General features: G+C 39.5%; 5 protein-coding genes across 6 annotated transcripts; 2 read left to right on the forward strand and 3 right to left on the reverse strand.

Annotated features, from left to right (window-relative positions):
- Positions 1–4,738: 4,738 nt before the first annotated feature.
- LOC108100917 lies at positions 4,739–5,939 on the reverse strand. The gene is made up of 3 exons (XM_017205030.2): positions 5,793–5,939; positions 5,042–5,691; positions 4,739–4,940 (listed from the first exon to the last, which is right to left on the reverse strand). Exons 2-3 carry the CDS (start codon positions 5,648–5,650, stop codon positions 4,896–4,898), a joined length of 654 nt encoding a protein of 217 aa, XP_017060519.1. The 5' UTR covers positions 5,651–5,691; positions 5,793–5,939; the 3' UTR covers positions 4,739–4,895.
- Positions 5,940–9,807: 3,868 nt separating this feature from the next.
- LOC108100931 (solute carrier family 35 member E1 homolog) lies at positions 9,808–14,674 on the forward strand. The gene is made up of 4 exons (XM_017205071.1): positions 9,808–10,376; positions 10,802–11,010; positions 11,071–11,196; positions 13,448–14,674. The coding sequence occupies exons 1-4, from the start codon at positions 10,046–10,048 to the stop codon at positions 13,904–13,906; spliced, it is 1,125 nt and encodes a 374-aa protein (XP_017060560.1). The 5' UTR covers positions 9,808–10,045; the 3' UTR covers positions 13,907–14,674.
- On the reverse strand, positions 14,569–17,946 carry LOC108100932. The gene is made up of 2 exons (XM_017205072.2): positions 17,128–17,946; positions 14,569–14,972 (listed from the first exon to the last, which is right to left on the reverse strand). The coding sequence occupies exons 1-2, from the start codon at positions 17,826–17,828 to the stop codon at positions 14,762–14,764; spliced, it is 912 nt and encodes a 303-aa protein (XP_017060561.1). The 5' UTR covers positions 17,829–17,946; the 3' UTR covers positions 14,569–14,761.
- Positions 17,947–19,404: 1,458 nt separating this feature from the next.
- Positions 19,405–21,172, forward strand: LOC108100933 (protein tilB). 2 transcript variants are annotated; one of them, XM_017205073.2, is made up of 4 exons: positions 19,405–19,496; positions 19,553–20,399; positions 20,745–20,957; positions 21,013–21,172. In XM_017205073.2, exons 1-4 carry the CDS (start codon positions 19,487–19,489, stop codon positions 21,128–21,130), a joined length of 1,188 nt encoding a protein of 395 aa, XP_017060562.1. In that variant the 5' UTR covers positions 19,405–19,486; the 3' UTR covers positions 21,131–21,172. The 2 variants fall into 2 exon arrangements, with proteins under 2 accessions (XP_017060562.1, XP_017060563.1); XM_017205074.2 differs by having other exon boundaries at positions 21,031–21,172.
- On the reverse strand, positions 21,145–25,875 carry LOC108100934 (DDB1- and CUL4-associated factor 7). Its single transcript, XM_017205076.2, has 5 exons — positions 25,087–25,875; positions 24,823–25,015; positions 23,695–24,154; positions 23,318–23,499; positions 21,145–23,242 (listed from the first exon to the last, which is right to left on the reverse strand). Exons 2-5 carry the CDS (start codon positions 25,011–25,013, stop codon positions 23,044–23,046), a joined length of 1,032 nt encoding a protein of 343 aa, XP_017060565.1. The 5' UTR covers positions 25,014–25,015; positions 25,087–25,875; the 3' UTR covers positions 21,145–23,043.
- Positions 25,876–26,173: the final 298 nt, after the last annotated feature.

Consider the following 26,173-nt stretch of genomic DNA (forward strand, 5'->3'; position numbering starts at 1 on the left):
TACCGCTGTAGCCCTTTCTTAGTTTGGGCGCTGCATCTGCGTTCAGATCGCAATCCAATTGCGCGAACACCGCCTCTAAAACTTCATCAGCTGTGGTCCACTCGGCGATGTTGCAGATCTCAACTACCACCTTGTCTGAAACTGACTGAACCTCAGCCTTTTCTCCAAGAGCATTTTGGACTGCCTTTTGGAGGCCTGGGGTGTTTTCATCCGCAGCTTTGTTCATCCGTAGCAAGATTTCGCCTGCCGCAGTGCGCCTAATAGCCGTTACACTTTGCTTGTACGACTGCAGCGAGCTTTCGCTCTGTACCGCCTTTAGGACGTCAGCATATGCAGCTTTGTCATTGCATTTCACCAGGATTGCATCTGGCCGGCTTTTGCGCCTGGGTGGCTGCCGTGCTCGTGACTCCACTTTCTTCCAGTCACCTTCTTTGGCACCTGCTGACGGTGGTTTTTTTGCCTCGCCCTTTTGGCCATTGCCTGGTTCAGCACTTGGCTTGCCAGGTTTGGTGGCCCTGTCATCTTCAGGAAGAGGCAGCGGTGATGTTTGCACACCATTCGATACCCGTCGCGGCGGGCTGCGTCCTTCCACAGTTTTCTTGCAGCAGCTGTGATGCTCAGCATCCTTCGGGGAACTCTGCAAGTAGGAGCTAACCGACTCTTGCAGCTCGCGCATTCGGGCCATGGATTTTTTCATCCCCTGGTTTAAATGCCTTACTGGCTTTTTGGCGTTGACCATGGTCAAGAGCTCATCCAGGATGCGGCCAATCTCACTTACTGCTTCAAGCGGTATAGGAGAGCACTTCGATTTTTTGGGTGGCGTTTACCTTTGGCCAGCTCACAGAGTCCCTGCCCCTTTTCGGGGTCTCGGCTTCATTTGTTGCGGTTTGTTCTGGTTTGGATGAAATTTGTGTACCACACAAAATGACACCGCACATGCGGTATGTTTTTGTGCTTTGGTTGTAGACGAAGTTGTTGGCGAATTTATGGTATGATCATAATTTTGCAAGACAGCTTCAATATCTGCATATATTACCACCGGAGGAGATAATTTTTTATAAAAAGTCTTGAACTTTGTGGTGGTGTCTGGCTTGGGATATTCTGCTGCCACCATACCACATTCCACTGCATCATGCGTGGGGCTTGTCGTTGTTATAAACTGTAAACAGTTTTCACCAAAATATGTAGCCGACCTTGATTTTAAATGCTGCAAGTAGCATAATGATTTCATACACGTTATGTATGCATAATGCATGGATGGTCTATTGGCTAAGGTTAATAAATTTAGATGGCTTGTCTTGATCTTAAATTAGTTCTGACGACTGGTCCAACAATTTGCTTTCCTGTAGGATCAACTTCGTACACGTTGATGCTAAAGTCAGGATTTAATTGTTCAAATTTTTTGATCCCCTTTTTGGTGATTGGAAAATCTATTTCAGTGAAATGCATTGTTACATCTCTATAGATTATTATTTGAGATGATATATTCACAGACGAATATGTATGAGCGAACTGTAATTGTTCCCTAGCAGCTCTGCGTTGTCTGGGTGTTGTAAAAATTTCAGTCGCATGTTTTTTATATGCGATACCACTTAACAAACACCACTTAAAACAATAATCTTCGTGGTTTTTAACATTTATTAAAGCGTTTTTAGCTTTAATTGTTGGGGGTGCCGGAATAAAGCCTCTTACAGGAATATGTTCCAATTTAACAATCACCAGATCAAAATATAATATGTAAATGATTTGATCGCCCATCCTGAGTCTCTTTCTTGAAACTCACTGCTAGCATTGGATAGGTATCCTATGTCATCCTCATCATACACTGGTCTGTACGCTGTACCAAAATGCTTCATCAGTTTTATTTTATTTTATATATAATCCATAAACTTGCAAGTTAAATTTAATGGATTTATATTCAGTCATCCAACGAGTAATAAATTTTAAAATATTTAGGCGATATTTATTATAGAATTTTTTTAAATCAATTACATCGTTGGTATAAGGTCCCTAATTCGATATGACTTTATTGGAAATTGAGATTCAGAAGATAAATTAATTATAGCAACATTTCCAGTATCCGTTGCAATCGCATTCTTATGTTTTTCTGATCTTATGTGCCTAATCCTTCCTGACTCAGTTTATGAGTCACCACACAAGTCACATATAACTGTAATATGTTGAGACTTACTTTTAACGGTTTTATGCCCTTGCATCCTATTATGATCAATCCTTTGACGTTTGGATGCTGTAACCGACGTGGAGGGCAAGTTGTCATTATCCTCATATAATTTTTGAGATTGTTGCTTCAGGGTATTCAGATTATGTATGTCAATCCTTTGACGCTTGGTGGTTGCAGCCGACGTGGAGGGGAGGTTATAATTTTCCTCAAAAACCTCAATTATTGGTGATTGCAGTTTTAGAACTTTTCGTTGCGTATCCATCAACACTTTACACGCATTTTTGGGTCCGACACATTTCTCGTAATGAGCACTAAACTTGCTCATATCTAAGTTTGAACAACATAGATCACACGTAATTTTGTTAGATTTATTTAATTTTGAGCATTCATCGTAATGAAGCTCAAAGCCCGAAAGAGCAATTTTTCGTAGCAAACATCACACACAACGGAAGCCATTTATATTGATTTTTTTTTAAATTTAAATAAAATGATACACGTTAATATGGTGAACAAACGACGGTGTAGTCTCGGCCCACATTATACGGGCACTAATTTAACATCTAGCTCCTACATTAATATGAGGCCGTGCCTTATCCTAATTTGGATGGGGTGCGTCGAATGTTTTTGAAATATATAATAATTTATGAGCATGTGCGTGGGTGGGTTGAAACAAGTCAGGATAGTTATATACTGATAGGTATTGGCTGTGGAATCTTGTAGCGATTTAGTACTATTAATTTAATGGTTGTACGGCCAGTACTAGCAGATCATGTTAAATTAATATAGCCGCAGCTTGAAGCGAACGGTAGCTACATCTTAAGCATTCGGCCTATTATTTGTAGGGAATGTGTAGAAGTAGAGTTTAGTTAAGACACACATTTCCTAATCAATTCTTTGGAGTAACTTGAACCTTTTGTATCAAAAAATTTCTTAGTTTGAACTAGTGAACATGACCTTAGAAAACCCAACCAGTATCCAAAGCTAAAACCTAAGACGAAAGCCAAGACGCGACCCACGCAAAATTCTCAATAGTTGTCGCTTTGCGAGCTAAGCAGTGCGAACGGCGCTTAAAAAAGCAGTCAGCCGGCAGATGTCGCTTTGGCGTCTTGGCGGGTCGCCTAAGCTCTACCTCTTACTTTCGCCCTCTGGCGGAAAAAATGTAAAATAAACTTTAAAATCATGTAGAATTGCAGGTTAGCGGGTTGTGAATCTTTAAAAAAACCATTTGAAAAATATCATAACATAAAAATAACAGACAGCAAATCCTGCCCACATTAAGAAAAATTTTAAAATCGCCTGCCGCTGTTAGTACTACAAATTGGATTTTTTGTTCGTTATACTGAGAAACCGAAAGTTTTAATTTTAACAAATTTTGGGTGTTATAAAAATATATAATAATTTGAATGATTATGTTTAGTTGTTAATACAAGTTTTATAATTATTGGGAGTACTGAAAAGAATTTTAAAACTAGTTTAAAGCGTTAAATAAAATTATTTAGAGCAAAGAAAAGAGTTATGAAACTAATCATTTGGTTTGAGGAAACTAGTCGCTGAGTTTTAAAACGAATTACTTGCTTCTTAGCCACCCGCTTCATATGTTTGAAAATAGCCTTTCTCCTTACCCCTACCTCTCTCTCTCTAGCGGGTAGAAATTTTCAAACTCATAATCTGGTTCCTAGTCGTCCGTTACAAATGTTTTGACGAGAGTCTTTGACCTTCACTTTCTCCCACTCTCTCTCTAGCCAGAAAAGGATTTGTGCTATTTTTATACATAAGTTTTTTATGTGACTACAGCCAAGTGTTTGTGAGGTCCCAAATCTGAGATATGAAACAAGTACCCAATATACCCCGTGGAGAACCCTACAGTAAGGGTAAAACATTTTTATCCTACAAATTATAGGCCGAATGCATAAGATGTAGCTACTCATGATCTTATGCAAACCTCGACTAGGTAAACCTCAGCTTTGCATACCGGACAGACCAAGTCTACGCCCCTTTTGGCTCTTCTATCCGGACATCGGTCTACTCCCATCACGCACACAGATAGCAATTAAATTGGTTGCAAATAAAATTATAAGCGGTAGAAGAATAGTTTGAACAACAAACAAAGTCTTTGAAACCAACGAAAAATCGAAATAACGTCTTAAGACAATCTTAACGGAACTCTTTTGCTTGATGTTTCATTTCTAAGGGTATATAAATATGCCACCACAAATGTGTATTTATTTGCGATCTTTGGAGCTGCAACTTTGATCGAATTGCTATATGTGAAGTGTGTTGTGCGAAGTGTGTGTTATGCCCAATGTGTATGTTGTGTACAAATGAACCGAGTTGAACTGCACGCAAGCCGAAAGCGTGGCTTCTTTATATAAGATTTCTCAAATTTTTTTTTATTCTAGAAAAAGTATGCTCCATTGTATAAAACGTTGTTACGAATATAAAGTTACATTAACACACGAATAATAAAGAAGCAGAAATTTGATTTTAGGAAGCCAAACGAAAATATGGTTAAACTATAAAAATACTTTTTCAAGGATCCAGTAAAAACACTTTTTCTTGCTTTTTCTGGTCAAATATTTTAATTGTCGTATACTCTTAATATAAATTTTGTAAAACTGACGGATATTAAATTTAGATAGATACACAATTTACAGAAGTAACAAAAATCGCATAAAATAGTACGAATGGCGGGACTCGGATGGAATTTGACGCCTTAGGAAGAACTTACGTTGCATGCAGATGCGGTGACCTCGCTGGCCTGTAAAGGTATATTACAGAATTATTTATGTTACGTGGATCAATTGAATAAATGAATAGATCAGAATTTGTAAGTATTCAGCAATGTAGTAAAGCGCTTACCATCTGGCGGAAACGATCCTTCTCCTCTTCCGAGAGCTCTCGCCAGGCTACGGGGCCCTGTTGAACCAGTTCCCGGAGCTTTAAGCCACCGTTCTTCCTGAGAGAACGTAAAAAGTTCAGATACCCGTTTATGGTTATCGGACCCGTCTTCTTGAGTTTAGCATCTTCGGTGGCACATCCCTCCTTCTCTTTCTTCTCCTTTTCTTTATCTTTCGAGGGACAAACGGCACGTCTTTTCGGCTTGCCAAGGGCCGCCTTTCGTCGGGGCGTGGCAAAGGTCTTTTTCGCCCTTGCGCACGATTTGGGTGGCCTGGTGTGACACTTCACAGCCTTTACGCCGCTATTCGAATTATTGGCAGTCTCAGAAGCCACGGCCGTTATTGCAATCGCGGTACCTTCGATGTTGGAATAACAGTCCTTTTCTTTACCGGTCATCTTTTCCCAGGAACTGGCGGCCTCTTGGGCCAACTGCATGTAACTCAGGTCGCCGCAATGCTTAATGAAGTGGCGCAAATAATTCAAAAATGCATTGTCATTCCACAGCTCTTTACTTATGCTTTGACCTTTTTTTACACCGACTGCCTCAGTGGAGGGCACGGGTTCACTCATGTTGGAAGGCCTTTGTATACAACCTACAAAATTATGGAAAACTAAAGAAAGCCAAAAATTATAATGAATTGCCTTTTAAAAAAAATTTAATAAAATAAGTAAATATAGAATATAGTATTAGTCAGAATTTTGTAAAACTTGCTTTGGAAATATTGCGTAACAGAAAGCTTGACAATTTGAATTTATAATTTTATAGTCGTTCACTATTCGGGCTATATTTTTAACTTTCCACCGAACAAATTTGTTTTTTACGAATTGTAGTCGACGAGGATATCACAGAAACTGAAATATTAGAAAGAAACTTTTGTAAAGCAAGGCTGATGGATCTTACACAGATTGCTAGATTCGAAAATTTTGTTTTTATTCACAAGCATAGTCGAGCCCTAACATACATACATACATACATATACATATTACAGATTTCTGTTCGCGTTTAGTGAATATTAAATGCATTATATCAAAAGGTATAACGACAATTGATACATATTATGTTTTTTTTTTTTTTTTTTTCTGAATGATCAATGTGTCGAGAACATTGTGTAAAAATTTTGAGTCAATTAAAGTCAAACTAACGAAGTTACAGCGTTTTAAACAACCGTATTTGGACGTATTTTCACGTATAAAAATACTTTGAATCGATTTTGCCGAAGACGTTATTTTGAAAGTCGGTGAACATCAGAACTCAAAATCTACTGAACCGATCCTTTTCAAATTTTTAACACAAATTCTCAATATAAATACGCAGGTAATCAGGAAGAGTTTTTTTTAATTTTTAATTTTTTTCTATTTTTAAAAAATAAATTAACAGCGATTTTTTAAGCTAAAATCGCACTTTTCACTTTCAAGTGCTCCCAAAAATAGACAAAAATAAATTTAAAAAAATCTCTTCCTGATTACCTCGGGAAATTCATTATCTTTACAACGCATATCACATTTTATTTTTAAGATGATCCGTTAACGCCCTATGATGTTCACCGCAAAACAACTTTTTCTTAAGGCGCTTCGGAAGATTAACCGCCACAGGCTTATTTCTTAATATTTTTTAATAATTTTTTTTTCTAATACTCTTTAAAAGTTAAACAATAACATGTAATTAAGCTCAATAAAATAAACTTACTCATTTCGCCGCAAAAAAAGATCAAAAATGGCCCTTTTTTTGGCCTTTAAAACCTTACCCCCCCCTTAACGAAATCCGAGTTCTGCAGGGCAAAGCTCTAAGAATGATCCCTGGAGTCTCCTGGTATATGCGTACCAGGGACATCGAACGTGATCTCAATCGATCTGAAGCGACACCACCCCCTAGACCTTCCAGACCGCGTTTTGACCCAAATATATGATACATTCTAAACGACCGTATCTCATAAAGTTGTTTTCCTTATATCTTAGTCCTATTTTAGTCCGATTCTCACTTTTCTCTTCAAGCGAACGGTCGTGTTTTTTGTACGCTCCCAATTTTTCACTTTTATTTATTTTATATTTATTTCTAAATATTTTTCATTACATTTTTTTCTTAATACTCTTCAAAAGTTGAGCAGTAATATGTCATTTAACTTAATAAAAATAAATTACTCATTTCGCCACAAAAAACACAAATACAGCCTTTTTTGCCTTTAAAACCTTTCATTTAATATCAAACATATTTATTAATTCCTTTGCCGGTTTTAAATTAGTTGATGTAAACCAAGTGAATTATCATAAATCCATTTTTTTTTCAATTCGTTTGCTAGGCATTGTTCAAAAAGAGGAACAATTGTATCAAAGACACGTCTTCATATAGGGGAGAGTGGTCCCATACCGACCGGTCGTACCATACCGACCCATCCCCCCCCCATGTTGCTCAGAGATGGCGATGCTAGCCGAATTGTCGGTAACGTCGGTGAAAAGCTGTTATAACACAGACATTTTGGAGATAGATAGCCAATTTGACTTCTTTTGTTTCACTGCAATTTTTCCGTTTGTTTTGTTTCAACGCCTGTGACATTCATTTTTTTCTTTACTGAACTTGAGCTTAAATATTTTTAAAGTTTTTTTTCTCCGCATAAAAATCGGAGGGTAAGGTTTTCTGATAGTTGATAGTCCTAGCTGTCATTCACGCATATTTCTTAATAAACGTCAAAATCATTAAATTCTATTTTATGTTATTAAATTTTTCTGTTAAGTAATAGGGGGTCGGTTTCGGGCCACTACTTTTGAGTACGACCAAAAAGTGCAGTTTTATATTTGCCTGAATATCTAACGCTTCAAAGCACCTACGCATTTACTAATCAATTAGATGTATAGTAAACTGATCCCTCTACATAGTAAATTTTTGAACTGAACTGAAAAATTGATTTTTCTCACCTTTATCGCCTTTGCCATTTAGGGGGTTGGTATCGGGCCACCCTCCCCTACATATAATATATCAAAATTGATTTACCGTTGCTTTATTTTGTGTCTTTAGATTCTGTTTGCGTTTTGCAAAGAATTTATTGACAACTGAATATTTTTATTTTTTTTAGTTTTTGTTTTAACCTCAATAAAATAAAAGAAAAAAATTAAGCCCGGAATCAGTCGTTTATGCAGGTTCTCACCTTGTAGGGCCGAAAAATTGACATTTTTTAAAAAAATTGTTTTGAGAAAACGGTTAAAGATAAAAATCTGAAATTTGTAACTTTATTTGAAAACATAATTATTTTCGACAAAAATTTCAAAATTGAAAAATCCAAAAAGGTGCGGGAGGGGGCGTTCCTCAGTTGCAACATTTCGGCAAAAAGATGTCCCGCTTACGGAAGTGATTCAGCCAAAACGGGTAATCGAAAACACAAAAACCGAAAAAATCTTAAAGTGGACAATACTGTGCATAAAATGAACTAGGATCAGAAAAAAAAATGAAAATTGCAAAAAATAGCTTTTGAAAAAAAATTTCGATTTTCGCGCTTTTTTTCTCACTAATTATTTTCTCAATTAAACAGTTTTTAATATTTTTGGATAATCCTAGTTCATTAGTTAAAGGAAACAATTAGGAACATTTAAAAAAAAATTAATGACGATTGGTTAACCCCAACGCCTTAAATATATAAATAGTTAAAAAAAAATTGTATCAATCTCTTATTAAGCAGCGCTGAAAATGCCATCTTCGACTTTTTTTCAAGTTCTTCCGTCTTAGGTTGATCCGCCCATAATTCGCTAAGCACTTTTAACCGTAAGTAAGATCCTTCCCCTTCCTGATTTTTTTTAAAAGACCGGCGATATCGGACGAGGACTGCATAATAACCCAATTTAGCTTTTTGAAATAAGAGTACAACTGGAAATATCTCGGGAAAAGCTGAATATATTTTAATGAAATTTGTACTAAATATAATAAACAATAAAATAAAGTAATAAAACACCGTTAAAATAAGTAAAACATTAAACACACAAAATATGTATAAAAAATTTAAATTGCGCTAGTATTGTATAGCGCCAAAATTTGCATTTTAGAGTAACCATGAATTGCTCATATTGGTTGCCGTCTGAATAACTGTATATTTGACAATTTTTGTATGAAACAAATTAAGGGTTGTGTCTTTGCTCCACTGTTAATTAATTTTCTCAAAATCTAGAGATAATTTTTTGCAACCCTACGTTTACTAGGCAAAATCGAGAGAAAATAATAAATTGCGCCAATTCTTCAGAATCACACCGTGTTTTTACATAAGATTTGCATTTCATATCTTTGGTTCATTAGTTGACGAAAAAAACAAATAAACCTGTTCTGGACTTAAGCATAAATTGTGGGCAATAATATCGACGAACAAATTAAAAAAAATGACAATAACATATTTAGTTAAGTCCCGTTTTATAAGTAGATTCCCAAGTGTAAGCGCTAATTTGAAGTAAACGGGTAAATGGCTATCTTAATAGATAACCCGATATACTCGTAGTGTAAATCTAAGGTATAAGACCAAACACATATACAAATGGTAACCTTTAATTTGAGGACTATCGATAGTTTTCAATTTTTTTTTTTTTTTTTTAAATTTGGTAAATAAGTCTTATTTCCCGACAACATTTTTTTTCTATACTTTAATCGAAAATTTATTTATGAAAATCTGCAACATGACCTATAATTTCCCAATTCAAAACGGCGCGATACTATTGTGTTGCTACCGGCCTTCACTAAGTTATCGAAGCTATCGATAAAGCACGTAGTACACGTAGAAAACAAACAGACGACGATTTAAAAGAAATTCAGGCGCGATGCAATAAGCCCCGTGCGTCGGACAAGAAGCAGACCGCAGGTACCAGGCCAGTACCAAAAGCTCCAGTCTCGGGCTTTGCCACTTGCCCACAATCCGCGGTAGAATCGGCATCCGCTTCCGCACCCGGACTTAAGCCACGAGAGCACGGGTAAAACCCGACGAACCCGCACAGAAAATGCTGGGTGGCAAGCGGACGGGGTCGCGGCACATCGCCGTGGTGCTGCTAATGTGCCTCTTCTGGTACGTGATCTCCTCCAGCAACAACGTGATCGGCAAGATGGTCCTCAACGAGTTCCCCTTTCCGATGACCGTGACTCTGGTGCAGCTATGCAGCATCACACTGTACAGCGGGCCCTTCTTCAACCTGTGGCGCATTCGGAAGTACCAGGACATCCCGCGCTCCTACTACTTTCGCTTGATAGTGCCCCTGGCGCTGGGAAAGCTGCTGGCCTCCGTCACCTCTCACATCTCGCTGTGGAAGGTGCCAGTTTCTTACGCACACACGGGTGAGTGGAGTGCCCGCCAAACTGGTGGTTCGCTCCCCCAACACGTCAGCAGAATCTGCCCGATGTGTCTGAGAGACAACTTCCAAGCGCGGGCACATCTGATAAGATGATAGATAAAGCATTTGTGATTCTGTATTGACACTTAATCAGTGTTTCATTAAAATGGCTTAACACAATTTGCAATCAACAACAAATAACAATAATAATATATGTATTAGCATTTGCATTAGTTGCTTGTAAAAAACTATTTGATAAAAGCACAGCTGAAATGATTATTTCAAGGTGTACAATTTGAATTTTAAATTAAAACACGATTTCAAAGACCAGCTTTAAAATTAACATTTTTGGTTCTAGAAAAGAGTTACATTATATTAGTAAACTCTTCTGAAGTGGAATTATAATAATCAATAAATCTTTGTTTCCAGTGAAAGCCACAATGCCACTGTTTACCGTCGTCCTGACACGCCTCTTCTTTGGCGAGAAACAGCCGACGCTCGTGTACCTGAGCCTGCTTCCCATCATTACGGGCGTAGGCATTGCCACCGTCACGGAGATCTCCTTCGACATGATGGGCTTGATCAGCGCCCTCATCTCAACAATGGGCTTCTCCATGCAAAACATCTTCTCCAAGAAGGTACAGTTCCTGCCTAGCAAGTGATTTACTTCCACTTTGTAATTTTTTGTTTACGTACAGGTGCTTAAGGACACCAACATCCATCATTTGCGGTTGTTGCATTTGCTCGGAAAGCTGTCGCTGTTCATCTTCCTTCCTCTTTGGTTGTATATGGATAGCTTTGCTGTATTCCGCCACACGGCCATTGTGAGTAGCGCACCTCGAAAGCTTTGCGCGAGCGTGGGGAAATCTTATCTTCATAATTGGCTTTTCCGTTTAGATAAAATGCTCAAGAAACTGAAAAACAACTCAAAGCATTTAAAGCTGTTCCGAAACACCTCAATTTAAACTATTGTCCACGTTTCAAAGTACCTATGTAGCACGCGGGCGTAAAAACACTTGTGTTTGTCTGCAGTTTGCGTAGTTAGTTTAAATAGTCGAAGACATTTAAAGACAACGACTACACTTTCTGTAGGTGATTTGGTCTTGCCTGTTTTCGGTCCTTTATTCTTTCGGAAGATGTAAGCACTTGTGCAAATTTATCATGTTTATTTTTTTTAGAACGTTATTAAAATAATACCATTTTGCTAATAGTGATTAAAAAACTAGGTTGCATTCTCTTTAAAAGAATGTATAACAATTTAAACTCGTCAGCCCATCAAAAACGTACAGATTTATTTTTGGCGTTAACGTTAAACTAAATTTAATAAAATTTTCATAGCCGTAGATAGCGAATATTTCCGATCCGTATCACTATGCGAGTAAAAAGCCTACTATTAATCTGGTTGCCTTTCAGTGCAATTTATCTGCTAACTTGCAAAGCTAACAACTTTAAATTTGAACAAAAACGGAAGCTTCGGCGAACCAAAACTTAATTACCCTTGAGGCTAGAACTTAAATGACAAAAACGTCTATATTCATTGGAACAAGGTTTTTCCGATTTTGTTCAATGTTTTAATTTTTTTTATAATTTTGTATGACTCCTCGAATTGTTCCTATGACGGCCATGTTTTGGGGAAAGAGTCGCTTGAAAACTCTATATTTCAAAAATGCATGCTTTATAGTATAGAGATTTTTGGGTTGTCACTGTCATCTATATAATGTCCAATTTTTGTGAAATTTTACTCTTGCTCTAATTCACTGTAAAGTTTCTAAGCCAACTATCACTCAGATTTGAAAAAATCCCGATAAAATGTTGCTTTTAAGGGTGGTTTTATATATAATATAAACAAGAAAGGAAGCATATACCTTTGCAGCTATCGCAAACGTCGAGAAAAATGCATAAAGGCTAAACATTATCGCAGCTATGACGATGTTTTAATTACCTTCTATATTTTTACTGATTGTTCCTTTGGACAATGGATCCGATTTTCATGAAATTTAGTTCGATATTCAAGAATCCTCAAAAACTGAATTCGAAATTCAAGAATCCTCAAAAACACCATCTGGAAGAAATCATTATCATATAAAAAACGTCAGCGTAATAATTTCTTTCCGTTTATTTTTTCCATTCCTCCTATGGGAGTTATCAGATAAAGTCGTCCGATCCGAACACACAATTTACCAATAGTAGGGAAAATTCGTGCTAGCGCAGGTTTTAGAGACATACATATACGCTTTGGTTTGCTGAAGATAGCTTCCTTTCTTGTTAATAAGAAGGATTTTATCATTAGTAAGCAGCACCTTGATAATTTAATTAATAATAATGAGATAATATGACTGACTCTGTCTTTAAATCTCGGATTGCATTTAGAAACTATAACTTTAAGAATTTGCTTTTTTAGACCTCACACATATTTAGGAGTTTTTTAATTTTTAATAAAACAGAAGAAGTAAAGTATTATAGAAAAAAACAAGAACAGCTTCGGCGAGCCTTTGGAACTTCAGTTAGAACTTGACAAATTGTTGTTTTTAATGTCTATTACCAAAATACTAAATGTCGAGCGAAAAGTATGAATGCTTAACAACCTTGAAGCTGTGACAATTTTTAAATTAATTTTTTAGTGTTCCTATAACACCTATATGATAAAGCCCCTCGAGTTTGATGGAATTTAATTCGTAATTCAAGAGTCGTAAGAGTACTTATAATCCAAGTAAGATGCTTGAATGATAAACAACAGCGGTGTTATAATTAGTTTCCTGTTGTTTTGTCGATCTTTCCTATGGGAGCAATATGATATTGTCAGCCAATCTTATATACTACATACATACAGTAGATACAAAACATTTATTCAAGTTTCAGCGAGAAAGCTTTTAAACTGGGAGACTAGTTTGTATATCCCGAAGGGGATGCTGATCAAGAATAGAAATCTTTTATGTGCTGCGAGAAGTCTCCTTCAATATGAGGTGTCTTACTGAATGAGGTGTCTTACTGCAATACCCTCTGCAAAGACATGGAAAAAATACTACTCAAATTATAAAGTAACGCTATTGTTTTGCAACTTGTTCCTCTTTGCAGAAAAACCTGGACTATCGGGTGATTGCCCTGCTTTTCGCTGACGGCGTCCTCAACTGGCTACAGAACATCATAGCCTTCAGCGTCCTGTCGCTGGTCACTCCACTCACCTACGCGGTTGCCAGCGCCTCCAAGCGGATCTTTGTGATCGCCGTGTCGCTGCTGATCCTGGGCAATCCGGTGACGTGGGTCAACTGCCTCGGCATGACGCTGGCGATTGTGGGCGTGCTGTGCTACAACCGCGCCAAGCAGATAACCCGGGGCAAGGAGAAGCCGACACTGCCGCTGTCGCAGAGCAACCACGTGAAGTACTCGCCGCTGGAGCAGCAGACGGACCCCTATTACCGGGGGTCGGTCAACGGGAAGCTATCCAATGGGCTGCACAGGGCGCCCGGGAACAGCCTTCTGGCGAATGGCAGCGGCATGCCGAGTGGGACAGCCACGCGTCTGCTCTTTGTTTAGTTGATAGTTAGTGAAAGTATCCAATAAGCGGGTTAGCTGAATAGTATTAACCCGCAACCTCCGCCACCCAACGCCCGACTCTCTCCCCTTCTCTCTTTATTATATATATATTGTATACGTTTGACTAAAGAGGCACAACTCTAGATTTAATAATTTTAAGAAAAGGCAGGTTTTTCTTTAGCGTTTTCAATCGTACTGGAGGGAAGTTGCAATTTCCCTCTACAAGAAAGAATTCGAATGGAAATGTATGGGTGCAGACGGTGCTGAATATGGCTAATGATTAGAGTAGTTAATGTTAATTGACTGAAAGAGTGTCTTAATTTCCAAATCCCTGTTTTGATATATTTAATCAGCTCACTTGATGTTCTAAAGGAACCCATTGATGTCTAAGTGGAATTAAGTACACACGCTTAAACAAGGTGTAACCGAGTTTTGATCTATGACATTCTTTTAGTAAATAAACTCGAAGATGAAGGATTTGGGTGTTGTGCCAGTTAAGTCAAAAGTGCGTGATATATGTATGTACGTTCGTTCACCCAGAATGCAAAGCAATGCTGTAAACTAATGTATTTTTGATATTGTTTCGAGTGCTAGCCGAGTGTGTAAATAAGTAGTTCGAGCCCCCGATTTCCATATCCCCTTCCGCCCGCAAGAGTCGAATTTGTTTTTGAATTTGATTAAGCCGTAAAGTGTATTCAGAAAGCGTGAGCGCATGTCAAATGCCAAAATAAAATTGTTGACCATGTACATAGGCATAGCAAATGCAAATCGTCGTGTGTTCTCATTGACCTAACCCACTTGTGCTACGTGGTATGTGCAACTATCAACCGGAATGTCGAGCAGGGACACCAACTGCTAAGAGGGATTGGGCAGCAGCTTGATCCACTCGTTGACCAGCTCCTTCTGGTAGCCGATCCGCTTCAGGAGCGCCTCCGACCGAAAGTTGGTGGCCACGATCCAGGCGCTGAGTGTGACCTCCTCGCTCTGGGCGATCCTCCGTGTCATCGCGGCGGCCAGGAGGCCACCCAGTCCACGTCGCTCCGCCTTGGGCAGCACTTTAAGCATCCTGGAATCGACAGAAAAGGAACAACCATAGGATTATTGTTGCAATTTTACCACTGAACTAAACAGCTTTATTAATGTACGATGTACATTTTACTAATGATTCTGATTAAAAGGATTTTATCCAAACACTACCAAGAATTTAAATACGGTTTGTGACATTTTTCCACTCTTACCATTTATATATAGAAAACCTTTGGAAAATTCGATCAATTTAAAAAAAGAACCCATATAAGCCTTTCAGAGCTTTTTGTTTTTACTGTACCTAGTTTTGACAGCTATGATATTATATATTATATATGTGATATGATTGTTTGGAACCTAAATCAAAAATTAGAATTGAAAAGTACACAACTAAGTTATGATTTCTTTTAAATCGTTTCTAAAACACCCTAGCTTACCGATTTACGGTGGTTTTAGTTAAGTAACTACAGTGACGAACATAATTATTGGCACAGTTGGCTTGTTCAACTTTGAGGCTCAGTTTCTCCTCTTAAAATGGGGATATTTACATAAAACAAAATTTATTCACATAATATAATAAATTAACAACACAACCCAGTTTTTTTTAATATTTTACATCTTATAGTTTATTTTTAAAATTAAAATAACGAAAACAAGTGCCGAATCTTCCTGAACAAAATTATTGGCACACTTGCTTTTAATTTGCATTTTTGGAACAATTTTACCGATTTGGCCAGTTTTTTTTTTTATAAACACATTTATTATTATCCCCTGAGTGGTATGGAATAACTTTTTCCAGATAAAAGTATCAAATTGCCTTTTTTTTAAACCTTTTTTTCATAAAATAAGGGGTAAACATAAAAACTCTACATTTTCGGACCGGAAAATTATTTGGAATTTCCACAATCTTGGAAAATTATATGGTGAGATCGGAGAAATGATAGACAGAAGCCACTAAACCATTACAAGCATCGGGCAGCGTTTTAAGGGCGCCTAATCCTTGAAAAGTGATCAGCGCACAGGTTGACTCAAGGCTTTAAGTGACTGGAAGCGGGCCAAAATCATAGAACAAGTGAAAGTAAACCCGAAAATTTCATTAACAAAGATTGGAGATGGGGTGAAAGAACAGTTTTTGAAAAAATTTCTCCCCATTACGGTTCGGAGGACACTGCATAGACCTAACTATACGTATCGGGTCGCAAGAAGGAAACCGCTTATTTCTAAAGTCAACAAACAGTAGCGATTGGACTATGCAAAAGAGAATTTGAAGTAGCCAGTTGATTTTTGGGCTAATATCATCTTTTCTGACAAAAAAAAATTATATATTTTCTAATCTGACGGTCGCCAATCTGTTTGAAAAAAGCCTCATATAAAACTCCTAAACAAAAACCCTGCTAAGTCAGTTAAGCATGGTGTTAGAGGCGTCATGGTGTGGGGCTGCAAGTCCACTGCAGATGTCGACGAGTTCGAGTTTATAGAAGGAATCATGGGAAAAAATAATATTTCGATATTCTTAAAGGAACCCTCCAAAAAAGTGCCCAAAAGGTCGCTAAAGCCTTGAGTCAACCTGTGCGCTGATCACTTTTTAAGGATTAGGCGCCCTTAAAACGCTGCCCGATGCTTGTAATGGTTTAGTGGCTTCTGTCTATCATTTCTCCGATCTCACCATATAATTTTCCAAGATTGTGGAAATTCCAAATAATTTTCCGGTCCGAAAATGTAGAGTTTTTATGTTTACCCCTTATTTTATGAAAAAAGGTTTAAAAAAAGGCAATTTGATACTTTTATCTGGAAAAAGTTATTCCATACCACTCAGGGGATAATAATCAATGTGTTTATAAAAAAAAAACTGGCCAAATCGGTAAAATTGTTCCAAAAATGCAAATTAAAAGCAAGTGTGCCAATAATTTTGTTCAGGAAGATTCGGCACTTGTTTTCGTTATTTTAATTTTAAAAATAACGTATAAGATGTAAAATATTAAAAAAAAACTGGGTTGTGTTGTTAATTAATTATATTATGTGAATAAATTTTGTTTTATGTAAATATCCCCATTTTAAGAGGAGAAAATGAGCCTCAAAGTTGAAGAAGCCAACTGTGCCAATAATTATGTTCGTCACTGTATGTTTTTATCCTAATTTATCTTTTTTATAAGAAATTCTGAACAATATAGTTTCCTATACATAGGTATACGCACCCCAGCCCGGAAAAGTCGTTCTGGAAGATCCAGGCGAGCAGCTCGCCAGTGTCGCTCCGGCAGACACCCAGGGATTTGTTGAAGCGGACCAGAGCCCGGAGATAGGTGAGAGAGCCCTCGCCCTTGTTGGGCCAGGTCTCGTGGACCACGGCCGCGTCCTCGTCCCTCAGCCGCCGGATCTCGAACTCGGACAGCTCGGGAACCTCGGCACCGAGGGCTGCCTCGTGGGGCAGAACCATTCCGAAGCACTGGCGCGGCTGAATGGAGGCGACTCCGCGGCTGGCGACCAGCTGCTTGATCCGCTCGCAGAAGCCCAGGTCCACGTTGGTGAGCAGGGCGCCCTGGGTCCACTCGATCAGCTCGGTGGCCTCCAGGCACTCCCACATCTCCGGGGCGCCGTCCGGCTGCCAGCTGAAGAAGGAGACGCTCTGGACGATGTCCCGATGCAGACTCACGTAGGTGCCCCACTGGCGGAAGTCGCCCCTGCGGTGGGTGAAGAACTGTTTCCGCAGGGAAATGTAGTTGGGATCGTCGCGCGGTATCCCGGCCTCGTCCAGCTGGCGATCCCACTTCCGCTGGTTGTACAGCAGCAGGTAGTGGAAGTTCCTCACCCCGAACTGGGCCTTATAGAGGTCGAGCAGCTCGTCCACCTCGCCATCGCTAAGTGGCCGCAGTATATCAGTGTCCTTATCGCTGCCCATCGCCAGAATCTCTATCCGTCTGTCCGCCGATCGACTCGGGTTTGTTTTGGGTTTAGTTCCGTCTGGCCGCCGTCCAATGACTGACAAACTGGCCCGAGCAAACTCGCTGGTTCGACCACTTAATTCTAATTCAGCTGATTAGATTTCTCTCGTTCGAACAGGGGCGAAATCCAGAAATGGAGGCAACAAGACAGGGGGCGCAAAAAAACAGAAGGCAGTCCATCGGAACTCGTGGTTTTCTTAAGCATATGTGCATATGTTATGAGAATGATTTACACATTTACACATTTATGTTAACTATAAGGTTTGAGTTCGCTAATTCATTAAAAGTGTGTGTGGTGTGCTCAAAAATGTAAATGTACTCATCGTTTAAAAATAAAATAAGGTAAGCATGAATTCACTTACCTCTTTTCTAAATTAATTGGCCGGTTAACAAACGATTTTATCGATATTATCAGAATCAAAAACTAACAAAGACAACTTTTAAAATTCTTTTTTAATTGCTTACCGTTGGCTAGAAAGACTTTATTTTATTTTTAGTTGCGTTTTCATCTTCAGTTTTTTTTAAATATTACAACAAAAGGAAGCATAAATTTTAAATTTGTCTTATTATATAGCTTTCTTCATGCCAGGCAATTGTCCAAAAATACAATATATGTATGTATAAGGCTTCTCTTGCTCACATCAGATCACATCCTTATGGTGTTGTTTCTTTGAAATAAAAAAAGTCCCCGCAGAATCCTCAGGCATTTTTGCTCACTCTGCCATTAGCTCTGTTTTAATTATATAACTTGAGGCATATGGACCGATTACGTGAGTGATTTCTAGATCAAGCAGGACTGAAAAGTAGCCGATTTATATTTCGGGTCTTTGTTCTGGTAAAATTCTGAAAGGCGCTTTGATTGTAAACCATTACATTTCCGCGTCTATGATTTACTTTATGTTTAAGGTTCATGTTCAGAAGCTCTGTGCAAGGTTCTCTTCAAAAATGCTGTACTCCTTCGATTCGGAAAATCTTGAATTGGGGCATTTAAGGGACAAACACTTTTTCCAGAACTACTTGTTCCCTCCATAAAAGGCAGGAGGATTTTGTTTTTCCACTCTCTCAACCTCAAGTGAAGTTTTCCAGCCGACTTCTTTAAATTAGACTTATTTTTTTAAACAATAATTCGTCATTCATTATTATTTAGCTTTTACTATGTATATTTGTTTTAATTTCGTTCAAACAATTTTTTAATAGACACCATGTATTTTAACACTGGGAGTCGAAGAGCTTTCCTTAAATTTAAACCCATCATTTAAGCCCATCAAGTATTTTTGTGCAGAAAATAAAATAGAGAATTGATTATTTTTATACCATTAGAACGTTCCTCTTTATGGCGTAAAGTATATAAGTTTCTGATAACCATGAGCATCTGAGTCGATCTAGGCTCCTACTTTTCTGTTTTTTTTTTTATAAAAGTTTTACCTTGGTTTCATTTTAGTTTAAAACCAAGCAACTCTTTTGAATGCTACTCAAATAAAAACAAGGCAGAATAACAGGGAAAGTGGAAAGGGATGTTAAAATGCCTAGCAACCACGTAGGCTCTGCCCCTTCTGCTTCTACTACTCCACCTGCCACTTGCCACTCCATTTCCTTGCATCACACACTCGTCATCATGGTGCTCAGTAAGTAGTTAAAATTCTGGAAGGTTTGCCTTGTTCGGATCTGAATCCTATTGCAGTCACTGAGGAACTGGTGCGCAAGAAGTCGGAGCACAACGAACGCCTGATCAGCACTCTGGAGGAGATCTCGCTGCACCAGGAGGACATCGAGGTCATAGAGCATATCCAGAACTGGTGTCGCGAGCTGAAGATCCTGCTCCTGCAGTCCAACCTCATCGCTCGCCTGGAGAACCTGCACAAGCTGAAGCGCCTGGAGTACCTCAATGTGGCCATCAACAACATCGAGAGGGTGGAGAACCTGGAGGGCTGCGAGTCGCTCCACAAGCTGGATCTCACCCTGAACTTCATCGGGGAGCTGACCAGCGTGGAGTCGCTGCGCGGCAACCACCATCTCCGCGAGCTGGTGCTCATAGGCAATCCCTGCGTGGATTACCCCCACTACAGGGAGTACGTGGTGGCCACCTTGCCGCAACTGAGTAGCTTGGACTGCCTGGAGATAACGCCGTCCGAGCGCCTCCAAGCCATGCGGACCTTGCCCAGGAACCGGGCCATCATCGTCCAGAAGCAGGCGGACCAGGCCATTCAGCGGGACGAGCAGCGCATCCGCGTGGCGGAGCAGCAGTCCGCCCTGGCGGAGCACTGTGCCGGAATCGAGGACGAGGAGGAGCGCCTCAAGGCCTTCTGGCAGGCGAAGAGCGAGCACTGCCCGGAGATCCGCACGGAGATCGCCCGCCAGCATCGACTGGGTCGGGAGCGGCACGAGCCCAAGTCGCCGCTGGACCCGCCGGCGCGGAAGCGCAACCTGTTCGCCCCCTGCGGCAGACCCTACAACCTCAACCAGGCCAAGCTGCCCTTCAACTTCCAGGACGAGGCCGATCACTACTTGCTCGAGTTGGAGGTGTACAGGTGGGTGGCCTTATCACTCAGCAAAGTCAGCTGATTTGACACTGAATGCGATTCCAACAAGGAGGGCAGATTATATTTATTTATTAGAACCCAGGAATCGAAGACACCTTCGACTCCTTTGTTAGATGACCAAAAGTAGGGAAAGGGTATCCTCATTTAGTTACAATTTACTAAGACTCTTTCCCTGTTATTAAGAACTCCCATGAACAGAAAACGTTTTAACATGGTTTTTACCGTTATGTCCTTCCAAGTTGAATAATCCTTTTCTCGTTTTAACATGGTTTTTACCGTTATGTCCTTCCATGTTGAATAATCCTTTTTCTCGGACCATTATATGCACCGCAGATACCTGGACACTTCGCTAATTGACGTGGACGTCCAAACCAATTACACAAGAGTCACCGTCAAGAAAAAGATATTCCAAATAGCCTACAACGAGGAGGTCAAGCCGGATGAGTCAACCGTGCAGCGGTCCCAGATCACGGGTCATCTGATGGTCAAGCTGAAGAAACTGAAAGTCAACGAGCTGCTGACCATCAAGAAGAGTCCGGCTAAAAGGTGAGTGCGAAAGCATGTTTATGGGATATAGTGAACTTCCTGAATAATATACAAGAATTCAAACCGTTTTCAGCAACACTTCCCCTGATGCCGGAAAACAAGAGGAAACACTCCGCGGCGTCGTGGATATCAGCAACATTTGTCCGCCTGCCGATCTCCCCGATTTAATTTGAGACCAAGCTCTGAGTTCATTATTTAAAAATGGTTTATTTAAATATTTGTCTGTTTTGGTTTGTTTTCTCCAGCTCCTCGTCGTCCTTTTGTTTTGTTTGGTTTTTGTGATCCATCCAACGATCAATCAATTAGCTTTCTAGTAACCTCTTCAGCCTGATCGGATGTCTATATATACGCGCTTGTGTGTGTTTGTGAGAGTGTCCTGTGTACATATACATTACATATATAAATGTAGTTACATGGCAATATAACGTAAATCGGATAATACAATAAATAGAACAAATGAAGAGAAAGAAACTGGAGTACATCATATCCTAACTTTGTTTTTTCGCTTTTGTTGATGTTTTTTTTTACGGAAACCGTGTTATGCCGAAACAATGAGAATGCCTCTAATCGATGTCTACAAACGTACAAAATATCAAAAGGATTCAATTCGATTTCGGTTCTTCTACCTCTTCTTCTCGTGGCGAACTTCTTGTGGGGAGTATTTAGATTTTTGAGTGGTGATTTGGGTTTGGGTTTGGGAGGCCTCTTAAATGGCTATACAAAATCAGGGCCTAAGTCTTGTTCAAAAGTTTTACGGCTTCTGATTGTTGTTCTGGTTGTTTGTTAAAAAGTTTGCCTTTCATGCTGTATTTACAATACATGATCATCGGGATTATCGGTACTGCTTTCTGTTTCTGTTTCTGTATATATATAACTTTATATATAAGTTGTGAAATCGCTATAAATTACAAGATACATAAAAAAATTGATTCGATTTGATCTGGAAAAGTCGCTTTTGTCCTGTGGAAAGTATTGGATGTGGTTGGGATTTGAGATTATTTATGGAGGGTTTGAAATGATCATAGTTTGTTTGTTTGTTTTTCTTTCGTTCGTTTGTTAAATGGATATAGCAACAATCTTGTATTCTCTCTCGCTCATATATTTCGGTATTTGTTTTTGCTTTTGCTTTTGCTTTTAGTTTGTATCTTTAAATAGTATTGTTTCTAGCTGTGTTGTGTGCAGTTTGTCTTCCGTTTCTTTTTGTTTCGCCTTTATTCTGTAATATATGTAAGTATTTTCGCTTATTTATTTAATTCATTTCGTATTTTGTTTGTTTTGCATTCGCTTAAGTCCATGGTTTTGCTTTTGTTTTTATTTCTCTCTTGTTTTTTGTTGGTTTTTGTTTTTCGTTTTTGGTTTTTGGTTCTCATACAAAAATGGAACAAAGTAAAAATATTTCGAAAAAGCGTTGTTGCTGTCTATTTTCTTGCCCTCTCTTTTTTCTTTCTGTGTATTGCTGTGGCTGCTGCGGTTGCTGTTTTGGCCAGACTCAAAAACATTTATGGTTGAAAAAACGAGGTAGGACATTGTTTTTCTTTTAATGTATATGTTTTTTTCTCATTCATGCTTCTTTCTATTCCACTTGGGTTTGTATAATCAAGTTCAATTTAAATTAAATAAAGCGCCTCAAGTCGGTTGAAGTTTGCAGGGGTGGGGGGTCTTGTCAAGTGTGAAATAAACTACAATTAGAAATACATATTTTGGTTATACCTTATAGACTTGACTTACATACTTGTATAATCAACTAAGCTATGAATTCTAAAATACATTTTCCCTCTCCCTCGATTTCCTTATATCTCTCCCTCTCTCCCAAGCCCTCTCTTCGTTACTTCGACCTTCTCCTTTCTCTTTCTCTCTTGTTAGACAATAAAATTAAACAAACTGCGGAAGCGTGTTGACAGAACCGATCCAACTTAAGCTCACTCCTTTCCGCTTAACCGCCTCCAAATTACCAACAGCAAATGTGTGTGTTTTTGTGGGTGTAGTGTGTGTGTTTTTACTGGCTTTTCTATTTGCTTTTCGACTGTGCGTTGTTCAGCAAGTGCAGCCATGTGCTACAGCCAGGGCCAGACCAAAAATTTGACTCTTAGACCCGCAGGATCTCGCACGCTTTGTTGTAGCAAATGGCTATCCAGTCGGGCTGTGTGGCGCCCCACTGGATCTGATTGACTTCGCCCTCGGCAGCTGTATAGGCTAAAATTGGATCCTCGATTGCACGTGGCATTTGTTGTATATCCCAGATCAGTGCTTGGTGATCATCACCGGCAGTGCAGATGTGACAGGAACTGAAAAGCAAATTCAAATTCGAGGATGAGCACTGTAATAGGAGTGGAGTAAACTGAAATAAAAGGAGGGCTTACCTATGCGGCGCCCACGCAATACCGTTGACGCACGCTCTGTGATTGCTCAGTCTTGCAACGGGTGTACAAGGAACACGAACATCTAAAATTATAACTTCGCACGAGTCCATGGCAACAGTGGCTAAATAGTTCGGGTCCTGTTTGTTCCAGGCCAAGCGCAACAGCGCCGTGTGGGCAGGATCCTGAAAGAGTTACATAAAACACATTATCTCTTAAATATCGCACAGCTTTTATAAGGAAGATCATCTGTTCAGCAAGGGTAAAAAATCACCGGCATGACAAATTTAACTTCTTGTCTCGTTGCGTATTTAATTGAAGTGTTAGAACTTGCTCTAAGACCCCAAGGTAAATTATCAACGAGCAGACAGCCTACCCACCTCGTAGATAATGGTCGAGTGCTCCAGATGCCGCAGATCGAACATGCGCACCGATCCATCCGCTCCAACAGAGGCAAACATGTCTCGACCGCCGCCTGCCCTCGAGAAGGCAATGTCGTAGACCTCCTTGTCGTGGGCAATCAGCTGTGTTTTCACGTGTCCCGCCACATAGACCCGGGCGTGCGGCTGTCCGGTCTCCAGTCCCCAGATGGTGCAGGTGGTGTCTATCGAGGAGGTGCCCACCAGGTTGGGATCCACTTCGTTCCAATCGAACGAGGTCAGAGGAGCGCAGAAGTCGCTGTTCTTGTTGTTGTTCAGCACGCACTCGAGCCGCGTGTCCGGTTCGCCGGCACGCCACACTCTCAGATAGTCGCCGCTGGTGGCCAACAGGTCCGGATAGACGCCTTTGGAGTCTGGGATCCACATGATCTTGGTTGTCGGGTATGGATGGTCAAAGGTGCTAGTTCGGGAAAGAGAAAATCGTACGGTGAAAAATTATATTCCATTCAAAAATGATAATGATGAAACAACTATTGTAAATTTCCTAATTCGTTTTAAAGTCCAAACTAAACAACCGAAGAAGGTGCTGATATTGATTTTTAACTTGATAATAAATCTTAAAAACATAACATTTATTTGCAGAACACATCTGAAGTAACATGAATTATGTCGAGAATGATGACAAAGCCAAAGGGGTTATCATTGTACAATAAATAATTGCACAAGACTGTCCAATATAAATTAGGAAAAAGTTTTTGTTCGCTTTTGGAGTGCAACTTCAGTAAACTAACTGCGAATTGAAATTTTATTAAATTTAATTAAATTTACCAATTTTAATATTTATAGGAACTGATTTAAAACGAAAAATATAGTATTACAAGTAGTTTAAGACTCTGCGTTTTTTAAAAATACTATATACTAAATAATGCTGCAAAAAATAAAAAAAAAACCTAGAAACAAATTAGGAAGTATATTTTTTAAGATATTCAAAGAAATTTTTTTTTTTTTTTTTTTTTTAAAGAAATTCCACAGGTTTTAAGAATGAAAATATCCATAATAAAGAGCAAAATTGGGAACAATATAAAGGTTAAGAAATATCATTATTTGTGACTTGTGCTTGCGATCTACCTCTTGGCACTAAATTCGCTGGTGTCCTCGTCCAGGCTGATGATCTGCACCTTGTTGTTGTACTCCTCGATGAAGCTGCCCAGTGCGAGCCGAAATCGCTTGTCCGGCCGGACACTCCAGTTCATGGAGTACAGTGGCCATGGTGCGAGATACTTGTAGATCTCCTTGCGTTTGCCGGCGGTGGATGACATAACTGTGGATTGCAGGGAACCGAGTTGGGAGCTGAGTGCAGGATTCCGACTCGGATTGAGATGAATAACCCACCTGAACTGTGCGATGGGATGCGCAAACCAAATCGAAGATCAAGTATTGGATGACAAGATGCTGCGGTCGAGTTCCCTCAAGGCCGTTTTGCTGGTGGGTGTTTGTGGGTGGTGGGTGGCTTAACGACGACGACCTCCGTTGATGATGCCAATGATGGTAATGATGATGACCAAAAATGACAACCACTCAGAGCAGCGGGCAACTCAACAAAACGTCATGGAACGGGAAACAAAGGTCTTCGCTGGCCACTCGCATTTGCACATTTATCGCCTGGCTTTCGTCTGGCTTTTCCAATAGCTTCTATGCCTTTTTCCGAGATTCACTTCATTTTGTTCCCCGGCAGTGTTGCCAGCCTGACCGTTTTCCGGCTAGAATCCGTCCGTTCGCCGGTGTTCTTCTGCCCAATTTAGAGGGAGAAGACCAAAGATCGGAGTATCTGGAGCGCACCCAATCGAAAGGGCATATAAATCAATCCAACGGCTTGCACATCTCGTCTGCAAAGCGTCCGTTTTGGCTGGCAAAGGTTCCCGGCACTCTGAAAAAGTTGGCAACACTGAAACGTAATGCGACGCGACAGTTCGTTTTGTGCAGCTTTTAATTCATAGTCTGCGTTGCGTTTACGAATCCACAAACGCAACTGGCCAGTTGCAATAAGCTGAGCGGCACAACAACGAAAGTTAAGACGCTTCGCGGGATTGTTGTCCAAAAAACTCTGAACAGAATATTTTTCGCAGAATTTTCACACACAAAAACTAGAGCTGGTAGAACCGTCAAACCTACAAGAGCACAATCGATAACATCGATAGTTACAAACATCGCGCATCCAAGACTAGATTAAAATTTATTTTCAATGAGTGTGATAAAATAAAAAATATTAAAATACTGAGCATAATCATTCATGGGTCTTCAAATTTTCCATTCTTATTTATTTCTTACTGACTTATACAACATTTAAAACAAACGGGTTTTTGATTTTACGACAGACTTTTGGCGCTTTTTATAATAAAATTATTACAATTTTGGATTATTATAATTGTTTTCGGGTAGGTATTGGTAGTTCTCATAATTACTTAAGGGATTTCTGCGA

Source organism: Drosophila ficusphila, unplaced genomic scaffold (genome assembly GCF_018152265.1).
Source record: "Drosophila ficusphila isolate 14025-0441.05 unplaced genomic scaffold, ASM1815226v1 contig_197, whole genome shotgun sequence".
NCBI classification, from domain to species: domain Eukaryota; kingdom Metazoa; phylum Arthropoda; class Insecta; order Diptera; family Drosophilidae; genus Drosophila; species Drosophila ficusphila.